This window comes from Symphodus melops (genome assembly GCF_947650265.1).
Source record: "Symphodus melops genome assembly, chromosome: 20".
NCBI classification, from domain to species: Eukaryota; Metazoa; Chordata; class Actinopteri; order Labriformes; family Labridae; genus Symphodus; species Symphodus melops.
This window is the reverse complement of record NC_136710.1, coordinates 16,058,450-16,082,812: the sequence shown is the minus strand read 5'-3', so window position 1 is coordinate 16,082,812 and position 24,363 is coordinate 16,058,450. Positions and strand designations below refer to the sequence as shown.

The 24,363-nt window shown below is 41.3% G+C and overlaps 2 protein-coding genes and 1 long non-coding RNA gene across 3 annotated transcripts in view; 2 read left to right on the top strand and 1 right to left on the bottom strand.

Moving 5' to 3' along the window:
- The window catches only part of fgf11a (fibroblast growth factor 11a), a 141,045-nt gene that overhangs the window by 100,803 nt on the left and 15,879 nt on the right, over window positions 1–24,363 (bottom strand). Inside the window, exon 3 of the mRNA XM_079371892.1 lies at window positions 5,417–5,484. The gene's annotated coding sequence lies outside the window, so the exon portion shown is untranslated. The remainder of the gene's footprint in view (window positions 1–5,416; window positions 5,485–24,363) is intronic.
- On the top strand, window positions 19,709–20,501 carry LOC306841508. The gene is made up of 4 exons (XR_013781535.1): window positions 19,709–19,927; window positions 20,042–20,154; window positions 20,239–20,293; window positions 20,381–20,501. It is a non-coding gene; the product is annotated as an uncharacterized lncRNA (long non-coding RNA).
- Window positions 20,512–21,738, top strand: LOC306841668 (uncharacterized protein; the record flags this gene model as incomplete). The annotated part of the gene is made up of 2 exons (XM_079371615.1): window positions 20,512–20,925; window positions 20,998–21,738. The coding sequence occupies exons 1-2, from the start codon at window positions 20,839–20,841 to the stop codon at window positions 21,736–21,738; spliced, it is 828 nt and encodes a 275-aa protein (XP_079227741.1). The 5' UTR covers window positions 20,512–20,838.

Below are 24,363 nucleotides of genomic sequence, written 5' to 3'. Positions count from 1 at the left end.
ACCTGCAAAAGTGCCTTATATCCCTCCAATAAATATAAAAAATATGTTGTCCTGCATGTTAGCTTGTTAAAAAGTAGCATACGATCAAAGCTCCCTGCATTCTAATTTACTTCACAAGCACTTTTTTTTTAACATTCGTGCTCGCTGTGTGGAGGAGAGATTACTCATTGGGCAGCGTAGCTCAGTTTGATGGGACTTGGGTTAAGAACCAGAGGGTCACCGACTCAAGTACTGGAAGTTGGTCTCGTAGCTGGAGGGTTGCCAGGGCACTTTACCAAGTACTGCTGACGTGCCCTTGAGCTAGGCACCAGGCTCCCAATAGCTCTGCTTTGCTAACTATTTGGCATTGTGTAGCAACCCCACCCTGACACTTCGCTACTAATGCATGTCCACAGGTCCTGTGTATGCATTTGCATATATTTCAGACCTATCTGTGTGAGAAGCATGTTTTTAATAACAGAGTGTAAACCAGGATTTCCCTCAGGGATTAATAAAGTGTATATATGTGAGTGTGTGTGTGTGTGTGTGTGTGTGTGTGTGTGTTGGTCTGCCAATTTGTGAGCATCTGTGAGCACTTAGTTCAAACTTCCCTGAACAACAATTCATGAAAATATTGTACCACAATGACACTGAAATTGTATAATTTTGTAAGAGAGAACATTGTACATCAGTAGTGTCTCCAATTAATTCTAAAAACTTTAATGACATAACATAAGCGCATCAGATTGATCCGTTTACACTGCGAAGAAATGGTACCATGCTAATTGCCTTAAATGGAATGATTAGCAGGCTAAACAAAATATTAGCTTCACATGAGCATGTTAGCTTTGTCAATGTGATTATGCATGACATTTTGCAACTGACCAATAGATTATTGATGAAGGGAATCAATTGCTTCCTGTTGGTTCATGGAACACACTGTCATTGCCTTTAAGAACAGGACACTGTCGCGCAAAATAAAAATATTTCAATCTCGAGAGACTGGCCTTGATATATTAAACCCAAATTAAAACAAAACAAGAAAAACGCTTCTGGGGTTCGAGCCAGCAGTTGCAAGAAGCAATACCAGCATCTAATTTAGCCTGCAATTTAATCTCCAGAGAGTGCTGATATTTCTTATGACTTTAGTTGACATCTCCATACCTTCGCTTTTGGCCTCCATTCAAACTCTAGTCCGTGAGGGCGGATTTGTAAATGCTCAGGCAGAATAACAATGGTGATAAGCTGGCAGCATGACAAGTTTTTCAGCAGCCTCTGGCCAAAGATGTAGTGATATGGTATAGCATCATTGAATCACATCAGGCAAAAATAATCTGCCTCATGCCTCCCTTTCCCATCTCTGTCTGATCAGTGGACAGTAAACACATTACTACTTTTTCGTCTTTTCAGAAGATGACTGAAATTTCACCACCATGACCTCGTGATTGTGTATACAAAACTGACATGGACTTATCTCCAGCCATGTTGGATGGTGAGCGGTTTTGTTAAGCTGAAAATGCAGTCTTTTATTATTTAGGTCTAAATATTGCAATTGCATGAGAAATGTATCGGGATGAGTGGGTGGAAGGAGTCTAGTTTTAACTACCAAGGTTTCAAAAAAAAGATTTGTTAGTTATCTCTCTTTACAGATTCTATGGCCATGCAAAGTGTTCTGGTTTCCATTTATATAACTTTGAAGTCTGAGTAGTATTATCTAATCACGTATCAGCAGGCTTTGGTTTATGCAGGAATAACAGTCTGTTTCGAGTACAAAACCTGATAAAATTTAATCTGGGATGAAGACATCTCACCTCCCATTGGCAGTAATCTGATGACTATCTTATAAACATATTTCTGTATGCAATTTTAGTAATCAATATGTTCCAGATTCTTCTCTACCCCCTTGAGGTTAGAATAAATAAAGCTAGCCTGTTAAACTAGGGATCTATAGCCAAATGTTTCTTGTCAACTAGTTACTTATGTCAGCAGTGCTTGTGCCACCAGCCACTGTTTCTCCTTCCATGTTAACATCCTGATTCCTGTTCAGAATGCAGTTACATGTTACTCCAGTCATTTTGCTAGTTTAATGTAAAAGAAACTACATATATTGTTATCTTAGTTTTCTAAACCAGAATAATGCCAAACCATAATGTTCACTGTGCTTGTTCACATCGGGGTAGTAGAGCAGGAAGATCAGGCCCATTGACCGGAGCTAAAGTCAGTCTACAGCCCTTACTACTGGTCAGCAGCTGTGTTGTTGTTTGAGCATAACATTTAACCTGCGTCGAGGGCAAATGATAATGATATTTTTAACCGGCAAGTGAGAGAGATGTATACTGGTTTGGTCCAGTGGTTTTCTGGAGTGGTCAAGCCTCAGGCCTTTAATTTTTCAACCATTTAAATGTATTTTTATTGAAAGACGTTGCCGATTGTAGAGAAGTAAGAAATTATAACAGTATGTAAACATCCCAAAACAACAGTGCCGCAGTTGTCTTTGAAAATAGTCAACAGGTTTGTCCCCTTTTAAGAAAGCTCATATTTTCTGTCATATTTGCATTTTGCTATGCTAAATGCCAGCTAAATTAAGGTGCATTATCGCCACCTACACCTACTGAGTATGAATGAACAACTCCATGTTCTTCAAAATTAAATCACAACATAGATTTTTTTTGCCACAAACCTGGCCCACTAAAAAACACTCAAGGTGGTATATGACCATTCAAAGTGGTTTTTAGTAATGTTTCAAATTATTAAAGGGGTGACCCCTCTTTTGCAATATTTGTAAAAACAAAAATGGCCTTGTGCAGTGATTACCCTGAGATTCAGCAATGCAAAATCAAAAGTCAATTGTCAATCAAAAATGCCGTTTAGTTTAGGTCAAGGCTGAGAAAAATTAATGGTTCAAACACAAGAAGAATTTTCCTAGTACCTGCTCAAACTTCCAGGACTCAAAAGTCTGGACATTATCTCTTACATATACACAAGTGGAAAAGTCAATAATCACTCTTGGCAAATCATATACATATGAGTGCCGTGCACATTGAAGACTGTCCCCCCTGTTGATATTGAAGTCTGGTTATAAGGGCATACCAACATCTGAAGCTAAATAGCATGGATCACATGCAGATAACTTGATTTATACTATTTTATTTGCAATGCTAAACAAGTAGCTTATGAAGAATTACCAAGGGCAGTTGCAGTGACAAACTGTCCACAGGGCTGGTTAAAAAAAGAAGAAAAGAATAAATTCTCTCTGTTAGCATTTAGAGGGTTTGCATTAAATGATGACTGCAGAGCAACAGTGCCTCAGCACCCGGAGCAGGTAGTGTTCCTATTGCTGGTCTCTACCTCTCCATTTCTGCTGGCCTAGCAGGCAACAAGAAGAGAAAACCCTGCAGGATTTCCCCTCACACACACACACACACACTCAATCACCTATCAGGACTGTATTGCAGTTTCCTGAGCTGTTAAATAACGTAATTATCCCTCTCCCCCTCTCCCTTGTCCTGTCCTCTTACTGCACTGTTGCGATCTTTTCCAATTCCCCACCCAAGGGCATACATTGCCCCTCTCTACAAAACCACAAACCCTTGCAATCCTCCGCTCCAACCCACAGTGCTGAGGCACACAGTCCGCTAAGACCGTGGCAAAGGCCTGGCAGCTCTGAGGACACAGTTTCAATAAGAAGGTTGAAGGGGGAAACTGGTTTAGGGGGGTGTTGGAGAAAACAGGTGTTGGTGTATTGAAATGAAGACATCACTATGAAAATGCAAGCCAAAACATGGCCTGTGACTGCCAGGAAGGGAAACAAAGCTGCCAAGAAGACAGAAAGGAACACTGGCCGAGACAGAGAGACATAAGACAGACAAAGAGACCATGAAACCAACAGAGTCATGAAAAAGGAAAAGGACAGGAATATGCAATATGTGCTGGTTAGGATGGGCCTGTTTGACATCAGATTCTGTGTTCCAACCTGCATGCCAACATTATTGACATCCACGGGTGGCTGGACATGATCGGTTTTCTGAGCGAGTCAGTTTCCATTGGCAAATGCATCTGTGGGTGATCCCATCATTTGGCCTCACCAGCCACAGGGTGAACCACACTGTCCTCCTATTTCTCCACCCTATCCAAACATCTACCCCTCCACTGCCCCCCCCCCCCCCCCCCCCTCCAGACAGACTGGCCCATTTCTGTCTGTGTGTCTCTGAGTTCAGCTCAACTCCAAAGGTTCTCAAAAAATACACACATATTACCAACAAAGATATCCTGCATACATTTCTTCAAATTTGATAATTTGAGTCTTTTGTGTAAAGCACCATTAAAGAAAACACTCGTGGGCCATAACTGTTGAGATTTTTGGATAATATGCCACTGCTCAAGATTCCTAAAGTAGGAAAATCAAGTTGCAGACTAACAAAAACTCTTCATAAATTACTATTACTATTTAAAGTTAGTGTGCAACAACCTGATGTAGAATGTTTACAATTTATAATTTCAGTACTCCATGCAAGGGTGACGTACAAGGAAGTGTCCTTCTGTCTACACGCAGACAAGCTCAGTTTGTCTTGGGATTTTGTCTTGAGAAAAAGCACACTTCTCTTGACAATGAAATTTGTGTCCCTCATGCCTGCTAGCAACACAACACATTAAGGAGTATGGTCAATGGTAAATGGACTTGAGCGAGTTGGTTTTCTCAATGTGCTTTCGCACTAAAGGTCACACCTACCCATTCAAACCCATTCAGACACTGATGGCTAAGCTAACTATATGAGTGTCCATCAGTATTAATTAATCAGTTCACATTCTGCCAAAAAGCAGTGGAAGGAACTTGAGATTAAGTGTCAGAAGGTCCATTATTACTGTAACCAATGAATGTCAATCAAATTGAGTGGATTCACCTCAAGTCAAATCTTCTCGAACTTGAAATTAGACAATCCAAAATGTAGGAGACTATTTTTAATTTGTGTGAAATTATTCAAACAATTCTGTCGGATTTAAATTGCAACAATAATTTGCATTGTAAACAGTTATGGTAAAAATATCCCTTTTGAATATGCTTGTTTATATCTGAAAGCTAAGAGACTTAATGCAAAGTTGGATTGACAAGGCATATGAAATGTAAATATTACCATATTCACCACAGGCAAAGGTATCTTTTTTTTTTTGGTAACTAGTTACAGTCGTCCTTAAAAAAGCTCAGGAAGACTTACACAAATGACCTACATGATGTTGCCAAAGAAGATTGGTTACGTTCTGACCTAAAACAAGTTGATCATCAGTACAGTGCTCTTGAAACAGTCTTAAAGAACCCATATTATAATCATGTTTACCTTTCATGTGCCCAGTCTGTGTAACTAGAAGAGAAGCTTTGCATTATTTGTAGCTAGAAAAGCTCCTTACTAATGTTACATGTTAACCGGTGTCAGTAAAATACCTTTTTCAGCCTCTGCCTGAACAGTTCGTTTCAGCTGCCGTCTCAGCCTCCCTGCGCTCGCTCCAGTGCTGGGAAAAGAAAGCATATGTAAAGTGCTCAACGGCTTAAGCAGAGACTTGAAGCCATCTTGTGAAATTCTTGGTTTCATATCTGTGAACGATCGTGTGATTTGCAGAACAAGCCGCTTACGTTAAACACACTCTGCAGACTTATCCTGGGATTACTCTAACATTTACCTCCGGATCGGAAACTTTTCTCCATGTTTCGTTTTGGCATCTAGCATTAAATGTAACTACAGTTAAATGATAAAATAGTTATTTGCTAACATGTCATAGACGTTCTTATACGTATTAGTTAGCAATTAGCCTGGATGCATTTTAGCATGCCTAAGTTATCATATAACTTCCAGGATGTAATGTTTCATCTTGTAAATGATTTTACTGACTGAACATTAATGATTAAATTCCATGTAAATCTGAGAATAATGCTAATAATATATTTACTACGGAGTGAAACAGAGGGCTGACAGAAATGTAAATACATGCTATGCGAGGTCTTTCATAATTGGAAGCGGATGCCTTTATACTCAGTGACTTAGCTTCGTGTTTGGCATACAAAGGAAAATCTTAAGCTTAAACAATATGTAGATTGGCCCAGTTATTTACAGCATCCATTTAAAATGTGTCTTTTTGGCCCCACATCCTCCAAATAAAGTCATTAAACATCGATCATGTTCTTCTTAGTGTCTTCATCTCCTTCCTCTCCACATGTAAACCTTTCTAATCTCTCTCTCCCGTCTTCATATTACTCATCTCATCTTCTTCCCCCCTCCCACCCTCTCCCATGTAACCCTCTTTATTTCTCCCTCTGACACTGTAGAGGTGACTGTTCCTGTTTTGCCTCCCAGTCTAATCTCAGGCTCATTATGTAAAGGCGTGTTGGCTCATTTGTTATTTCTGGCTCCAATAACCCTGATTAAGGCTGTGTTTTTTTCCCTTTCTCTCATCCTCCTTCCTTCATCCTGTTATCACTCTGTGTTAATGATAGCAATGCTGACCCTCTTTGAGACGGGTTCCTCCCTTCTGCTCTGAAATAACACAGACAATTGATTCTGAAATGAGATGACTGACTCACTCATGAATCTGTATGCATATTTTCGATACATGTTGCACAGCTCATTCATGGGAAAATGTAGATTTTTGTTAAGTTTACTGAAGTTCAAAACAAACAGATAGTAAGAAGATTAAATTATTTTTTTTAAACAATGTACTGACTGAAAAAATATGACAAATTATACGTAAACTCAATCGGAAATATACATTTATAAATGGTATCATTATAAAGGAGCAATATTTAAAACCGACATTAGGCATTTAAAATTGGCATTGCAGTCCAAATTCAAAACATTGGAGAGAGCTGTCTCCGCAGCTTCAGTGTTTAGCCAGCTCGGAATTGGTATTGAAACCTTTCTGCACTGTCACCTCTCTAAATTTTTCAAAACCATCACCAATATTAATCCTAGTTTTACCACGTTTCTGCTTAGTAGAAGTTGCCAAGGCTTTTTTAGATCGGGTACAATCAGTTATGACTCAGACATTTCAATTAACCCACTTTCATGCAGGCCTTTCTGCAATGAGTGAGTTTCGAGTCCCACTGGCTGTGTTGTGGTCTGTTGACATCATGTTTACGAGGACGGGGTGACCGGCCGACTCCTCTCCTTGCATATAAAGTCTTTTTGGTTTCATGCTGGTGCTCGAGTGTGACATCTCCTGGATCAAGAAGTCGCACATTCGTCCTTTGATCATTTTCTATGCATTCACAGCGAAGTTCCTAACAACTGTTTTAAATGAACACAATAATACATCAGGTCTGTCTAGGCTTATATCTGCTCCTACAGTAGAGAGCGAAGACGGCTGGAGGGGTAGCAGAGATTTGATAAAAGGAAAGGAAAAGATGAAGTGAAAGTTGAGCGTTGGAGGCTGCAGCGTTGAATAATAAAGATTAGCATGTACAGATAGATCAAGGAAGGGCGAAGGTGTTCAGGAAAAACTGTTGTTGAAAAGAAAACTAGAATTTAGTGGATCCGACAGAAGCATGATGAAAAGGCCCCAAAGTGTGTTTACTTTTTATCATGTGCATTCCAACGTTCAAGCTTTATGGAGAAGAATCATCTTGTACAGTGCAGACAGAACTTTATAACCTATAGCTCAGGATTTGTCATCTCGACATCAGCAATTACATGAGGGGAGCTGAGGGCGCTGATACATTATGGCTACATATATCAGCCAGCATCCTACCAGGACTTGGTGTCACAGATAAATACACACAATAAAGATAGAAAACACACAGAGTGCATCTGTAAAGCTGCAAATGGAGTCCTGACAAAGCTGATACAAGAGGTTGGAAAGTGCGTGTTTATCATTTGCGTGTTTTATGAACTGTGTTGAACCGTGTGTGTGTCTGTTGGTTCGTTTGTGTGTGTCTGTAGGTGTTGCTCCATCTGCGTGTTACCCCTCCCGCTCACCTCTAAATCCCCCGATACAGCTGTGGATTAGATGCTGGTAAATTATGGCTCAGCTGTGCTGTGCGGCCTCAAATAATGCAATAATGCACCATCCCTCTGTGTCAGTCAGTGTTAACCCGCACTATCCTCAGACAAATGGGCCTCAAATTGGGATTGATACGGAGGGCTTTTCTGTGAGGGGACTTCAGAGATCACATAATGCAGGGATCTGTCGCTTTGGTCTCCCTGAATGTGGCAAATAAAAATCTGTTGACAAGTGAGACCAGAGAAACGTATGAATAGGGAGTTGATTTGTTTTACTAGATCTTGATTTTGTTAAAGATTACTGAAAAGATTTCTGGACGTCAGGCAGAACAAAATTTACTCTTGGGCCACAGGTTGTTTTGGGGATCTTAGGTTTGGGATTAATTGCTTTTCACAAAAAATGCAGTTAATCTTCACACATTCTATTTTGGATTTACAAGGAGAACAGTAAACAGTCATTTCATATGGTGCCTGTGGAAGGACTGCTGACCTTGTTTTCTGCATGTAAGTGGTAGAGAGTAAAGAGAAATATGCTTCCCTTTAATGTCCGTACAAGACAGGCAACGAGACACAGAAATATGTTAATATGAAACGACCAAACCCACAGTGTTACAGTGCACAGCTCAGGGTGGCTGCAGACTGGAACCACAATGACTGTTTGGGTGGTTTCACATGAGGAACCCGGGCCGGATCAGAGTGCTGTACCAAGTGCGCTTGAAGAGGTAGTCTTGGCCGTGTTTCATGTGTACTAGAGTCTGCGGGAGATATGAATTCAACAAAGCTGAAATTAAGTGGAAAACGTCTTTCTAAAATCTTTTCAAAATTTGGATTTACCATTCACCCCTAAAGAACTCGATAACCAAGCTCCCTCCTACCTCAAAGACATGCTTCACCCCTTGACCCCTTCCTGTACCCTCCACTCCTCAGACGCTAACCTCTTGATCATCCCTCGGACCAAGCACCGAACCTGGGGAGCCCCCCCCCCCACACCACCACCACCACCACCACCACCACCCCTCCCTTTGGAACTCAGTCCAACTACACATCTGGGACACTGCAGACCCTACCGCATTCAAGAGCAAATAAAAACACACCTCTTCCACACTGCTTTTAGCTCATGATGTCTTTAGTTATAAAGTTCATAAACCCCAGTTTAACACAACATTTTAAATGTATGTGTATGTATTGTTTTTTATCCATTTACCATACTGTAAAGTATCTTTGAGTCTATGACAAGCGCTCTTTAAATAAAATGTTTTATTATTATTATTATTATTATTATTATTACTACACTTAAAAAAAAAACAATGAGTGATGTCCCTGAGACTTCGTCCATGTTTGATATACTCTATGCTGATATAATGACATGCTTTTGGCAAAGGTCTTGCCTCAGCTAATGCTACACGCTACAAAAAGTTTGAGTGTATTTGTTGGTGAAAGATCGACTTGGAATACATATTTCCAACAATGTATCCGTTGTACAGCAAGGGCAAACCTCAAACTTTACACATTCTATTCTCAACTTCAGTTCCTGCTTTTGGCGTTTGCAGAGCGGCATTAAAAACCGGTAAAACACAGCACTTTGTAATTTTGCTGCGCTCTGTGGATCTGCTCTCATGCATGAACACACAGTTTAAGAACAAAGCGGGTTGAGATAACTTTAAAAAAATAAAATAAATCAAGCCAATTAAGACAGGATCCAACACGCTGCTACTCGGCTTTCAAGGCATAATGAAAGTGAGTCTGTTCAGAAGGCTCTTTGGCAATCTCTGAAACAATACACAGATCAAGAAACTGCCTCTCCCTCTCTCATCGGCTGTGCTGTGTGTATATGCGTGTGTGTGCACTGGAGTGTGTTGCTGCTGCTGAGTACACTGGATGTCCGACAGAGTTTAGCTGAGCAGCAGTTGCTCCATCTGTGCGGCCATCTCTCCTCCACACACAAGGAGCGTTACACATACAGTCGATCACCTTGTGTTTGTGTTTGATTCAAACAACAGATTTGATTCAGGAGACGACGTATCGACACAAATAAATACAGAAAGCTAATCAGAATCACCAAGAGGGCAGCAAGGAATAAACAGACAAGAAGAGGAAGCCAATAAGGGACGAAGCATTAGCCCCCACTCACACTAACAGAAGAGAGGACGAAAGAGCTCGCAGCTCTAAATACTTAAAGAGCCACAGCGGACAGAGGAAGACAGAGACAGAGCTGACCCGTTGTCTTGCAGAGATACAACAGAGTAGACAATCTCTCTGCAGCACAGGACTCTGCTCTGTGGCCTCCACCAGCTCGCAAAGCCTGCGCTCTGTTTGTTTGCAATGTTGTTATGTCTGCTGAGATTCATGGAAACACAGGATTATACTTTATGGCGAGTAAAATGTTGGTTTTCAAACAATTTCCAATTCACCCTCTTTGCAAACTAGATGATTTTTTTTATTATTCAAAACCTTTTGGTGACTTTTGAAATAATAGCTGTGCACAGAAACTGTCATAATACAAGTCAAATGCAGTGATGATGGTGTTTCCAGCAGAACAAGCTGGACGCCCCTGGCTTCGAACCTCAGTTAAACGGTGGTTGTGTGTGTGTGTGTGTGTGTGTGTGTGTGTGTGTGTGTGTGTGTGTGTGTATAGCACACAAGGAAACAAAGATCCTGGTAATCGTAGCTTCCTCTGGTGCAGATATGGGAACCAACAGGGAGTTTAAACTGCAGTTCAGTTCAAGTATACAAAAAGTAATCAGGAATCGCTTCAAGTGAACATTCACCCAGCAGTCAAGCAAAGAAGCAGTCAGAGCAGAAGAGGTAGAGGGTGGTCAGGGAGAGGAGGTGTATATATACTGTAGATAATGGCTACTTCTCTTGTCTCTTAAATTGCATCCACGTCTCCTCCACTTGCTTTCCTCACTTGTGTCCTAGTCCATTCCACCAGAGGTGAATGGAGAGACGCAAGCAAATGAAGCAGAGGAGAGAGGAAACGGGGAAAGATGTTTTTAGAGACAATAGACTTTTTTTTTCTTCTTCACAGCGTCACGTGAAGCGACGTCCTTTTGTGAAGATGATAAAACAGCTGATCATCACTTAGCGGTCTGTCAGCTTTAACAGCTGTTTGTGTCCGTATTATTTCTAGTAAAATACACATCTGTGAACTTTAACTGATAACAAACACCTGCACATGAAGAACAAGCTGTAGCCTGTCAAAAAACATACAGACCATTTCTAAACCCAACAGTTTTTAATTATTACATCATTTTACTGATCATCTGATAGTGAAATCTGCATTTTAAAAACACAAAGGATGATGATTCTAGTGTCTGTCAGTAAAATATCTTCCAGGGAAGGCTGGTCTCATGTTTCCTCAATTATAGCTCCTCTGAGTTGGCTCCTCGCTCCTAGCTCCTCGGTGCCGAAGTAAAAGGCTCGGAACGTCCTTCATCATTGCGGAACAGAACAAGTTCCGGTTCAAGAGATGATTGAGGAGCAAGGAAAGGAAAGAATAAGAGACATGAGAACTATGCTGGCTTGGTACCTGGTGAGTTGACGCTGTATTCACAGGTGAGCTTAGTTGACTAATGAAGGCAGAGGGCACCAATAAGCCTCGATTCCAAACTTGTTAGTATTAGACCTTCAATTTAGCAGGCAGGAAGAGTCCGTCTCAAGGTCATTTCTTCGTTGAATCTTTTACCAACAAGTCTGACAGTTAGATTAACAGATATTAGTTTATTTTCCTCAATCGGAGTCCAGACCAATTTTCACAAAACTAAAGACAACAGCAGAAAACATCCATTCTCGATTTTTTTTTTTTTTTTTTTGAATCAGCTTCTGAGTCACTTGATAATTTTACACCATGGGGCCTGAAAATATTCAAAAAGAATGATTGGAATCCAAAACTTTAGCCACCATACTTATTTTAACAGGATTGTAACCATAAAGAAAATACATCATTTCTAAGTTTATGTACACTAAACGTCGTTGATCAAGTTTATTTTGTAATATTGCAGCTCTTTCCACAGTGTTAGGAATATTTAATGAGGTTATTATTTTTCTGTGCAGTTTGGAAATTGGATTTAATCAATCAAGCCTCGCTTCATGATGAGAGCTTGTTCTAACAGACATTCAAGTATTTTCCTTTCCAATGGTTCAATGGTAATTAACAGTCGGCAATGTTGAGCAGGAATAAAAAGGTGCATTAAAAAAGAGGAAATTAAGGTGTGCACACCTGGGAAATCCAGCAGAGACACAATTTTACAGTCTGTGCTCACATTTCCAGTAACAGACAGCTTAAATAGAGCAAAAGCGGAGAGAGAGAGAGACTGCAATATCTAATTAAAAAGGTTTAAGCAATCATTCACAGAGGAGCTCCCATCAAGACCTGGTTCATCTGTGATGTATTAACTCGAGCTTCGGCTCCTAAAACTGGAAGGAATTTGAACACAGACAACCATAAATCTAACCAATCAGAGCAAATCAATTTCTGAGTGTGTCTTCATTACTGATGCTTGATCACATTTAGCTTGAGGAAGATGTGCATGGTAGCTCGAGGCTTGTTTTAGTTGGTTTTTCAACAGCTGACATTGACATTAGGAAGTGGTGCGTGACCCCTCTGTGAAACGGGCCCATGAAGGAGAAACACAAACGTGTTGAAAAAGACAAACATACTCTGGAGGAGGAGGACACAACGGCTGGGACACACTTTTTGTAACAGCAGAGTGGAGTGTTTGGATGCAGCCGATGGAAAACCCCACTAAACCGTGGAGTGTGTGGAGCGCTAGAGCTGCGAGTCGGTGCCGGCTGGCAGACGGCGAGAGCTGGCGCAGGGGCAGGCGCGCCCAATAGGCTGGCACCACTGCAGCTATAGAGCTGTTGTGTGATATCACAGTGAAACAGATTGAGATTAGCCTGCCATGATCCACAGAGAAGAGAAGCGAGGGATGGAGAGAGCTGGAGTGCTGCTTTCATTATTTGGGAGGGAAGTCCTCTAAAGGAGAGAACGATCTTTGTTTTTTACATTTTGTATTAATCGCACGTCGGCCGACATTACACTGAATAGACAATAGCCTCTATATCACGGCAGTGCATGCATATGTTCATAATTCTATCTCTTTCTACTCTTTACCCAACATGTCCTGTTCTCTTTATCTCACTTTTTTTTTTTGTTTGTGGTCTTCTCTTGTTTCCCCTCTGGCTCTGCGTTTATGTAATCTCACTCGCTGCACCACCTTGACAAGAAAGATACGCCTCCCGGTCGAGCCCTCTGGGAAAATTATCCCCCATTAGAAATAAGGCATTGTCTCCCTGATATTTAACTCATCTTCATGTCCTAATTCCAACAATTATGGGTTCGTCTCCTGTTGTGAAACGTGTTCTTCTTCTCTCTCGTGTTTCAGTGTATCCCAGCCTGCTTGGCACTTGAAGAGAGGCAGCAGATTGGCCTTTGATGGTATTAACTGTAAGGGGTTTTTTCCCCTCACAGCATAATATACTATAGTGTATTCTATATTTATGTTCTATACTGCATAAAACACTGTATAGTTTAGGTTGTGACAGCAGGGATTTGCTCAATTGGATTAGCATTATCACTGAGGAGTTCAAATCTGATGGCAGTAGCCAGGGGACGATCATCCATGTAGCATGAGTGACAGCTGATCAGCTCTTTCATGTGAGGCCCACGCATTGAGTGGGCGGTGCCTGCAGGCAAACCACTGTTGGGAAAAGGTGCAAATAGCAGCTGATTGGCTAGCTGGTGATTGTTAGCATTTTCAGAATCAAGACGCGTTTTTCGCTCATGCATATCAAATTAAAACTAAATGAAACATTTTTAGCTAATTAAATACAGCAGATGGCAGCGGATAATGAGGAGAAGTTAGTAAATTATGTGTTGACAATTACCAATAGTTTTCAGTCAAATCATTGACTTGGTTTGAAGTTGAATAGACTGCAGGCCACAACCCTGATGCTTAGCTACGCACAAGCCCGGAGTCTGGCAGCTTGAGTGAAGTTTGATAAACACTGGAGTAGTTCTGCATGAATTGCACAGTTCAAAGTGAAAGGTATTTATCAGGGCTGACAGCATAATCAGCTTAATCATGATGTGTAAAGTTATTATTAAGGTAAATTATTAGTTGATTTGGGGGTTTTTTCGGCTGCCTCGGGCTTCCGAAGCTGGTGGCCCTTTAGTTCTTTAGTGGAAGTTGTAAAGAAACTGTCTGAGTTGTGCCATTCGAAGAGCAACATTCCTTATGTTTGTGTAATTACTTCTTCCCCCTCCAGACTAGTGTGACTCCTCAGATGGAAATGAGTGTGTTTTCACCAGTCTGAGTCTTTGTTTAAGTCCCAGGATGAAAAGAGCCCTTCAGGTCTAATGTGATATAATGAAAACAAAAGGTCTTAAGCGGCCGCTGTTAAATACAGTTGTTGCATCATGCAGCTGTGGTGAGTCACAGCGCGTCGCCTATAAGGCTGGTGGAGCAGCAGGGAGAGTCTGAGAGCTCGCTGGTGTTTAAAGGGGTAATAAGAGGTGGGAGATGCAAGGCGGCTGTGACCCCTGTCAATCTGCTGCCTGTTAGAGACAGACGATTAATGGGAGGTGGTCACTCTGTCAACATCAGTCGACCTCAGTTCGGCTTGAGTTATTTACTCTGGCGTGTGAGTCGGTCTATAGACAGAAATGCGTGCGTTTTCATCATGCCACTATTAGGGTCCATATTTTGTGTGTGCATGTGAGTGTGCATGAGTGATATTGCTAGCGACGAGGTGGAGGAGAGAATGACCCTAATCTTAAATCATGCAGACCTTGGATGTCATGATGCGTGTTTGTGCATGCATGTACTTGCTCTCCCGGCCAGTAGAATAAATAGGACTAATGTATCCCGTCATGTAATTTGCAAAGTCAGCATTCTCACTTCTTTGCTTCAACTCATGCACAATCTAAGAAGAGCACTTGCACACAAACTCTTTAGCTGTTACTTAGAGACGATTTAGTCACTGCAATAAATCACACTCATCATAGTGTATTAAAAGTCAACAGAGATAAACCATCTCATCCACAACTCTACTGAAATATGATGCTAATGTAATGAACGGAATCCAGTGAACTCTACTGTCAGTGCTGGTCAATACAAATAGGAATAATCATTTTAGCAACAATTTCCCGATCACAGTGGAGTAGAAAGTGGATTTATCTACATTTCAGAAGGATACGCAGCGCTGTGTGTTAAGAGTTAAAGAGACAGGAAATTGGTGCTTGAAGAAAAAGGTAGAATCCATCTTCAGCTTGTTGCAGCTAGTATCACACAGCTCAATAGAAACTAAAGAACTGTTCCCATTTTTGAGCAGAAACAACTTGATTGGCATTATCTATTGCAATTTTTGTAAATGTTGAAACATGTTGATGATACAGAACAGTGCATGAAGCAGAGGAGGAGGAATAAAGACAAAAAATACTGCGAAATACTAAGAAGTCACCAGATGAGACTGTCCATAAGGGAGGCTAAAGGGGCATGTTTGGGTCCAAACCCAAAAGGAAGGGCCTATGGAGGTTAGCGAAAAAAACATGGTCAATCCTTATTTTATGCAACAATGACTGTTGCATGATTTAACACCTAAATCCTCACCATTATATTGATATGCTGTTTCCTGTTTCAAAATGTAAACCCCCTCTTCTCAATATGATCGGATTCTTTGCACTGTGACAACGTCGACGGGCCCAGTGAATTTTACTGTTAGGCCCTTTATGCTGCAATCAGTGTAGCCAATCAGGGAGCGGCACAAATATAAGAAGCCGGAAAAGAAAATAAATAAAAAGGAGGCAGCCTGCTGGGGCATTGGACCACAACAAGAACTTGTTAAACTTATTTCAGTCTGTCTAAAGGTTGATGGGAGCCAGGCAGATTTAACTTCTGTAAGCTAGGAGGCTAGTGCTAACAGTCCTGATCAATGTGCATTATGTTCATTTAAAACAAGGCTAATCTTATTTTCAAATCTGGACACTTTAAGCTTTGTGTTTTAATCCCCGGATCAGCAACCTGTTTCCTACTGAGCAGCCTGTATAAGTCTGTTGCTATTGCTGTTTACCATGTGCAGTGGTTAGGTCCATTGTCTTACAGCAAGAAGGTTCCTGGTTTGAATACCTGTCAGACAGGGACTTTTCAGAGTGGAGTTTGCATGTTCTCCTTGTGCATGTGTAAGTTCTCCCGGGTGCTCCGGCTTCCTCCCACAGTCCAAAGACATGCTTGTTAGGTGTATTGGCGACTCTTAATTGCCTGTAGTGAGAATGTGAGTACGCCTTGCTGATTGTCTCCATGTTATCTCACCTCACTCCCAATGACAGCTGGGAAGGGCTCCAGCCCCCCCACAACCTCAAATGGGGAAAAGTGGTATAGATAATAGATAGATGGATGGATCTGTGAATGTGCAAAAAAATGTTTTGATCACATCCAACAATTTTCCAGTGATGACGCCTCTCATTTTACTGCCTTTAAGCATGAGTGATGGAGCCAGGTAAGAAACTTACAGTCACAACACAATCATAGAATTACAGCACAACATTGTGTAGACATTTGGTCGTGATTACATAGAACTATTCCAACACACTTACACACACTAGTCATCTATCAAGCAGGCATACTTAGTGCCACGACCGTACTAAATTTCATTCCATGAACATCCTTCAGCTCTCCAGAAATAATCCATTTATAAACAGTGTTCAGGGAGAGAAAGGATAAAATGTGTGTGCCTGGAGGTTTTAGCTCTCATGAAATATTGATTGGCTTTATTTTTTTCCCCATCTAGTCTTTCCCCACGTTCTCGTACAGCCGTATGTCATCACAGAGAGGGGGGGAAGAAACCTCCGCTCCGAGGGCGAAATCTGTTGTACAGTAAAACCGCAAAACACACAAACATGGACCACACTGATCGCCTATAATGACTCTTCTCCCTCCACTTCCTCACGAAAATATACATGCAATGTTTGGCTGATGAACAGTCAAAATTAAATCGTGAATACAAAATGTCTGTTATGGATATTATGCACAAAGACATACACACACACACACACACACAAGTATAAGTAGGTTGTAAAGGCAGATGCCCCTCAGCAAGGGACCATCGTCATAAATATTCATACATTCCCAAGATTGCAGAAATGTAAATAAGTCAACAGTCGTGAAATTGCTAGCATCTGGTCAGTAGAGGAAGTGAAAATGAAGAAGAGAGGAGAGGCGGGTGAAAGGGGAGAGCAAAGGTGGATGATGAAGTGCAGGAGGATGAAAGAGGAAGGAGGAAAAAGGGGTTGGTGATGAGAGGGGAAAAAAAGAGGAAGGCTGCAAGAGGGAGCAGGGGGGTTAAATCACTCAGATTATTTTCCACTTTCAGCATAATGACTCTCGCTTGGATTCGCACGCAATTACTTAATGATAAATATCCTGGAGAGCCCATCCATTTTGTATTCTTCTGCTTGGGAGCAGCAGCTGTAGTGAGGGCTGAGGAATGAGAAACATCTGTTTTACATGAAGAGAAAAATTGTCGTACTGAGCGCCAGAGGATCACAGGTTGGGAGTCTCTATCACAGTTTTAAAAATCATTCAGCTGTGAACTGTCACCTAATGCAGCTTTTGTTACTGAACCTGTTGTCTGACTTAAGAATGAACTTACATTTCATGCCACATTTCACCAATATCTTCTACCTCCTCACAGGGGCAGATCCAGGGTAGGGCATGGCCCTCCATTAGATCTCATGGTGGCCCACCCTGAAATAATGGGCTATTTGCTTTGTCAGAGGTTGAACTTGTATGAAAAAAAAAAAAATGCTGTCTCGCTACCAAGCAGCAACCACTGCAAGTGAAGAATGAAGGCAATGCAAAAGTGCGAAAAACAGTTCCTAGAGTTTTCCTCCCATGTTTCAATGTCAATTTTTAGAGCAGATTTTACACTTAACTATTAACCTCTGCCATCAGAGTTAGAATGGGTGTGAATAGACAGGACCTGAGTCGTCAGAAGAGTATTATAAGCTGAAGTCCATTTACCATGTTTGAGTCCCTAAAGACCATCAGATCTGTTTCACATCTCTTATCTCACCCATGCAAAAGTCCCAGCTCAAGTGTGCCCATGCACCCCAATTGAAAAATGGTCTGAATGGTTGAAATGATGGTCTTTGCACCAATCTTAACACCAAATAAAAGGGCTATGTGTAATCTCAAACCAGCAAAACTTTTTTTGAAGATAAACCTGTCCTTGCAACTTTCGAAGCGAACGTAAGCAACAAAATCAGCCTGAATCTATTGCTCTCTATTGAAGTTACCCAACTGCCTGTGAGCCACGCGGCACAATTTTACCACAGCGCCCTGTTTCTCTTTTCCTTTTTGTCGCTCGTCTCCCAAGAAGAAGGAAGGAAGGGGCTCTACAAAGCACTGACACTCGCTTTTCTCACTCAACAGAGTTTGTTAGCTTGTTGTACAAAGGGGCAATAACTGTGCATAAATAGTATTCAAACCTGTGATTGAAACATTGTACACAGAGCAAAGAAATATACACTGTTCAAAAAAATAAAGGAAACACTTAAACAACGTAATGTAATTCCAAGTCAATCACACTTCTGTGAAATCAAACTGACCACTTAGGAAGCAACACTGATTGACAATCAATTTCACATGTTGTTATGCAAATGGACTAGACAACAGGTGGAAATTATAGGCAATTAGCAAGACACCCCCAATAAAGGAGCAGTTCTGCAGGTAGCCTGACTGCCATTAGGTACCGAGATGAGATCCTTAGACCCCTTGTGAGACCACATGCTGGTGCGGTTAGCCCTGGGTTCCTCCTAATGCAAGACAATGCTAGACCTCATGTGGCTGGAGTATGTCAGCAGTTCCTGCAAGATGAAGGTACTGATGCTATGGATTGGCCCGCCCGTTCCCCAGACCTGAATCCAATTGAGCACATAAGGGACATCATGTCTGGCTCCATCTACCAACGCCACAATGCACCACAGACTGGAGTTGGCAGATGCTTTAGTCCTGGTCTGGGAGGAGATCCCTCAGGAGACCATCCGCCACCTCATCAGGAGCATGCCCAGGTGTTGTAGGGAGGTCATACAGGCAGGTGGTGGCCATACACACTACTGAGCCTCATTTGGACTTGTTTAATGGACATTACATCAAAGTTGGATCTGCTTGTAGTATGTTTTTCCACTTTAATTTCAAGTGTTACTCCAAATCTAGACCATTTACCATCTACTCCATTTGATTTCCATTGATAATTTTTGTGTGATTTTGTTGTCAGCACATTGAACGATGTAAAGAACAAAGTATTTAATAAGAATACTTCACTCATTCAGATCTAGGATGTGTTATTTTAGTGTTCCCTTTATTTTTTTGAGCAGTGTATATTTAAGGGATGCAGTGTGGACAGCCATCATGCATTCATGCAATACAGTGTTAGATGAGGCAACGGAACTGATAATAAAATTAAACTTTAACTCACTTTAATGCAGTCTTATCAGCTTTAGGTTTTTTTTTTTAAAGGTGCTTTGATTAGGACTGACTCCTCATGAGTTACTAAATCAAATTGCATCAAGGAAAGATGGATTAAATTGTTCTTGGTGCAAGTGGTTCCATTTTAGGTGAAGCATTTTACAAAAACTTAAAAAATAACATGTTTATTTTTGTAATATTCTGTGACAGAACTTTCCAATTATGACAACATAGTGGTTCCTTAAAGTTCTAAATTCTATACTCTATAAATAAAGGAGGAGCTGAGGATCTTAATAATTTAGTTTCTGATTACTGAGCTATCCACATCTTCTGAACAGACGCTCTTCACCTTTTTCGACAAACTTGATAACTGTTTTTTCAGTTGTTCTAAACTCGACTCCTTTCTTGAAAATGGACGCCCGCTTCATTTTCGAGCAAGTCAAAGAAATGAAACAGTCCTCCTCCTCTGAAGAGCGACAGAGCTACCAAACTGAAGTAAGTTACTGTAAAAGAAAACCAAGGTGAAATGTTTTGAAGTCATGCTGTCTTGTTTAATACGTTGTTTGTGTGAGCTGCTTCAAACTGTACTGAGCTGAATCTGTGTTGCAGAAAATGTTGCTAAGGCAGTTTATGCTTCTGAAGCAACATGATCAGGTCCCTGGTAGTTTGACTGTCAGACACATGAAGACCTGGCTGCTGAAACAAAGAAGCTTCCTGGATGAGTGAGTCAAACTGATTGTGAATCTAACACTGATGGAAAACTGACATGTTATAAGTATTTCAAACTATTGTGATGTGTTTAACAGGTTTCAGGATGTGATTAAGAAGACAGGGATAAATCACTTGTTCATGGCCGAACTGGTATGTGAAATCTCAACCCTATTTCAATAAATCCATCTATTAGGCTTCTGATCTTCCTGTTGACTAACTAAAGAGTGTTGTTAACAGGCTTGGACCACAGCGAGGCGCTTCTGTCTTGATCAGATGGAACAAGAGCTCCTGGAGCAGTTCGACAAAGAGAAGCAGCTTTCCCAGCTCTTCAACAGGAAAGTCACATTGGAGGGTCTTCACCTGCAGAGGAAGATGTGCAATCCTTCCTCCCATCTCTTCATCAGAAGCTGCACCAAACATTTCTCAACATCAGCATCCCAAGTTCCCACTCTGCAGGGGACGCTAAACCAGTGACGCTCGTGGAGCTTGAACAGATCACTGCGACCCTGGTTCCAGAGGTGGTGGACAGTGCTCTGAAGTTCTTCCTGGAAGACCCAGAGCACGGACCCAAGAGGAAAGCTGCCAGTGCTGAGATTGGACAGCTTCTGACAAAATCAGTGGCTCCTTGGCTGGCATGCTATGAGCATGGTTCTCGCGCTATTCTGCTCGGAGTGTGCTCAATAGTTGCAAGGTTAATGGTCAGAGCCATTTACAGGAGGTTGGAAGAGCACTCCAAGTCCTTCGACCGGATGGATGATGACAGCTTCTTATTCAGCAGAGCAGTCGTCATCTCTGCTGTCAATAACATGAAAAAAGCACAGCAGACTCATACATCCAGACAAGATCACCTTCAGCTCTGCGCCTCAGATCAGGAAGTAAGTTCTCTGAAGAAGAGCGGGGCTTCTCCCGAGGCTGTTTTCTCTGAGGAGGTGGACGAGGAACTTGTGGAGAAAAGGGAGGCTTTTCCACAAGTGTCTCTGGACAAAAAGAAGGCCACAGTGCCAAACATGAATGAGGACACAGCTGTAGTGGATCCAGACACCATCATGGATTTGTCCTTGGATGTTGACTTTGAGAAGCCAAAACAGGAGGACTCAAAGGAAGATGAGCCCCTGGTTCAGGACTCTACCATTCAGGATATTCACCAAGAGGAGCAGACCGCTTCAGATCAGCTGGAAAACAGTTTTCTAGAGAAGAGGCTTTCTTCTCCGGAGGTTGTTTTCACTGAGGAGGTGGACCAGGAGGAGGAGATGGTCTCCATGCCGAACAATCTGACTGTACATACAGATGCCATTGAGGCTGTGACATTTCATGATGAGGTGGTGGAAATGCAGCAGAAGTATCATGAGAAAGATGAATCCCTGGGTCAGGACTCAGCCGTCCAAGAAATGGACAATAAAGTGGAGCCTGCTTTATCAACCTTTGGTCCTTTAGAACTCAGCACCTCAGAGGCAGCAGGAAATCGACTCCTGGAGAAGAGGGAGGCTCCACAAGTCACTGCCACAGAGGAGCTGGATAATTACCATCCAGAGGAGAGGGAGGCTTCACCACTCCTGTCTGTCGATGACGATGTTACAAACATAAAAAGTGTTTAAAAATTTTTTTAATACGCTTCCTTTATTTACTCAACAATTTATTTTGTTTAATGTAGGTGTCAGTTTAAGTCATGAGCAACTAAAACTGCTAAAACACAACAGGCAGGTCTGGAGTTAAACAAATTTCTATGGACTTGGGGCTGAATTTGGGTAAAGTGTCTTTCCGAAGGCCACATCGGACATGTGGCAGCAGGAGCTGGGCATGGAAAACCCCAATCTTCCAGTTGAGAGGAGATCGACTCTACCACTGATCCACAGCCAGCCCAAATGCTAACTGGTGTCCTCAAAGTCAACCAATTTAGAAATTACTCCCAAAATATTCCTATTCAACATCATCCTGTTTATAAAAAGGTAAATTGGCTGCACAGGATAGAAGATGATGGGATACATCAGATTGAAGCAATAAGATGTTATTAAAAAAAGAAAAGAATCAATTATGTTGCCGTTCGATTGACGGATAAAAGCAAAAGGATCAAATTTGTTAAATAGGGCGTTTAAGAGGCGTTGCTTTAATGAGCATTAGCTATTCATATGCATGAAGTCTGTATGCAAAGCTGTATGCTGCATTCCTCTGTTTTTTTGGTTTAAATCAACGTACCTTATCATGAAACATACTGTAATAACTATAACACATCTCAGTTTAATACCAGCGTCTGGTTTGATGGAATCCCCTTAACGGTTTAAAGACACTGTAAAATTGTTAGTTATTCATAAGTTCTTTAAATCAGAAGATTTATTCCCAGCTGTGAGAAAATGTGGAGTATCAGCAGCAGTATAGAACGATTCCCCACAAAAAAAATCATTCATTTTGTCTTGAAGAAAAGACCAGCTGAATGCCATTGAGAGGTCATTCGACTCTTAACGCAGCAGTGTCATGAATAAGTAATAGAAGCAACTGAGGAAATAATTAGAGCTTTTATGTATTTTCATGTTTTATGTATACGGTATTGCCTGAAACCTTTTCATGGTAGAACATGAGCACAGGTTTGTCTAACCAATAGAATGACAGGAGAATCCTACCACACAGAGAGCTCCCCCTTATTTATTTATTTTGGACCTTTTCGCCTTTATTGACAGCGGAAGAGAGACAGGAGATTAAAAACATCCATAACACATTACGACGTATCATTATCAAGGTCATCCATGTCTCATGTTTAACAGCTTTTTCCAGCTGCAGAAAGTCAACTAAGCCAAGTAATGTCTAACGCTTGCATGCACATGGATGCATCAATCTACCTTACAGTTTGCAAACAACGAGCCGTAGACACTTTGTAACTGTTGCAATTATTGCTTCCCGTTATTATGTAGAAATTAAGAATTACCGTAAATTCCGTACTATTGAGCGCACCTGGATATAAGCCGCACCGGCTAAAAATAAGTAAATAAATGTATTTGTACATATATAAGCCGCACTTGATTATAAGCCGCAGGTGTCCACGCTATAACAAGAGCTATTTACACAGACGTAGGCTACCGGTAACATCCGCAAATACTGTAGCGTCCGTACGGACGTTAAAGGACGACGAGAGCGTTCAAATAATAACTTTTAATAACCCGATCACTGTCGGCCGTGACCACGCCGTTTACAGCAGAGAGCAACACATAACTTGCCGTAACAATCCAACTCTCTCCCCCAGCGTTCTCTCATACAGCCACTCAACACGTTCTCGCTGGTGCATTCACTGACTCTCCACATAATCGGAATTATGAACACATTATCAACTACTGACTTTACAACATGAACCGTTACAATACGAAGCCTAGCCGACGGTGTCTGTAACACGGCTGATGAAAAAGATGACCGTAATATATTTCACAAGAAAAAGTCCATCCATTCACTGCCTCAGAATGACTTCATTACTCACTTCCTCAGTCTCTGTTGTCGCTGTCAGTGTCATCTTAACGTGCGTGCATGAAGCGCAAAATGACTGATATTAAGATCCGACGTGACGAAGTCAAATGTTTTTGCGGCAGAAGCTCATTGTCCCCCATAAAAAATCCATGCATTAGCCGCACCGGAGTAGAAGCCGCAGTGCTCGAAGTGTGAGAAAAAAGTAGCGGCTTATAGTCCGGAATTTACGGTAGGTTGTAGTTGAGGTCAGTTTTGGTATTATATGTATGCGTTTAAGTTAATGATTTTATTAAATACAAGTGGCTTTTATTTTGGAGTTGACTTTGATGTTCGGTTTCAGTAATACAGCGGGTGTCGACTGCAGGGCAGACGTGGACGCTCACTGATTAAATGTTGGATTTCACAGTTCTCTCTTATTAGCATGCAGCCAACGAGGTAATGTGGTTTCATTTGTACTTTGCCTTTTGTTAACTGTTGTTGCTTTGATCACATGCTGTATACGTTTACCTATATTGTTTAATGATTTTCATATTTTATTCTGTTTAGTGTTCATGGTAGATTTGAAAAAAAGCTTTGAATAAACCTGCTGCAAGAAAGCCACTTGTGTCTGCTGTGCTTGGAGGGAACCGAACACTTGCAGGGTCATATTTGGGAAAAGTCTATATTATTGTATCTCGTCAGTCAACATAATTCTTTGTGTTCTTACAAACTCTTCACATCCTCTTCTTGTCAACACATTTGCATCAATAATGGGGGAGGCGTTAACAGCACTC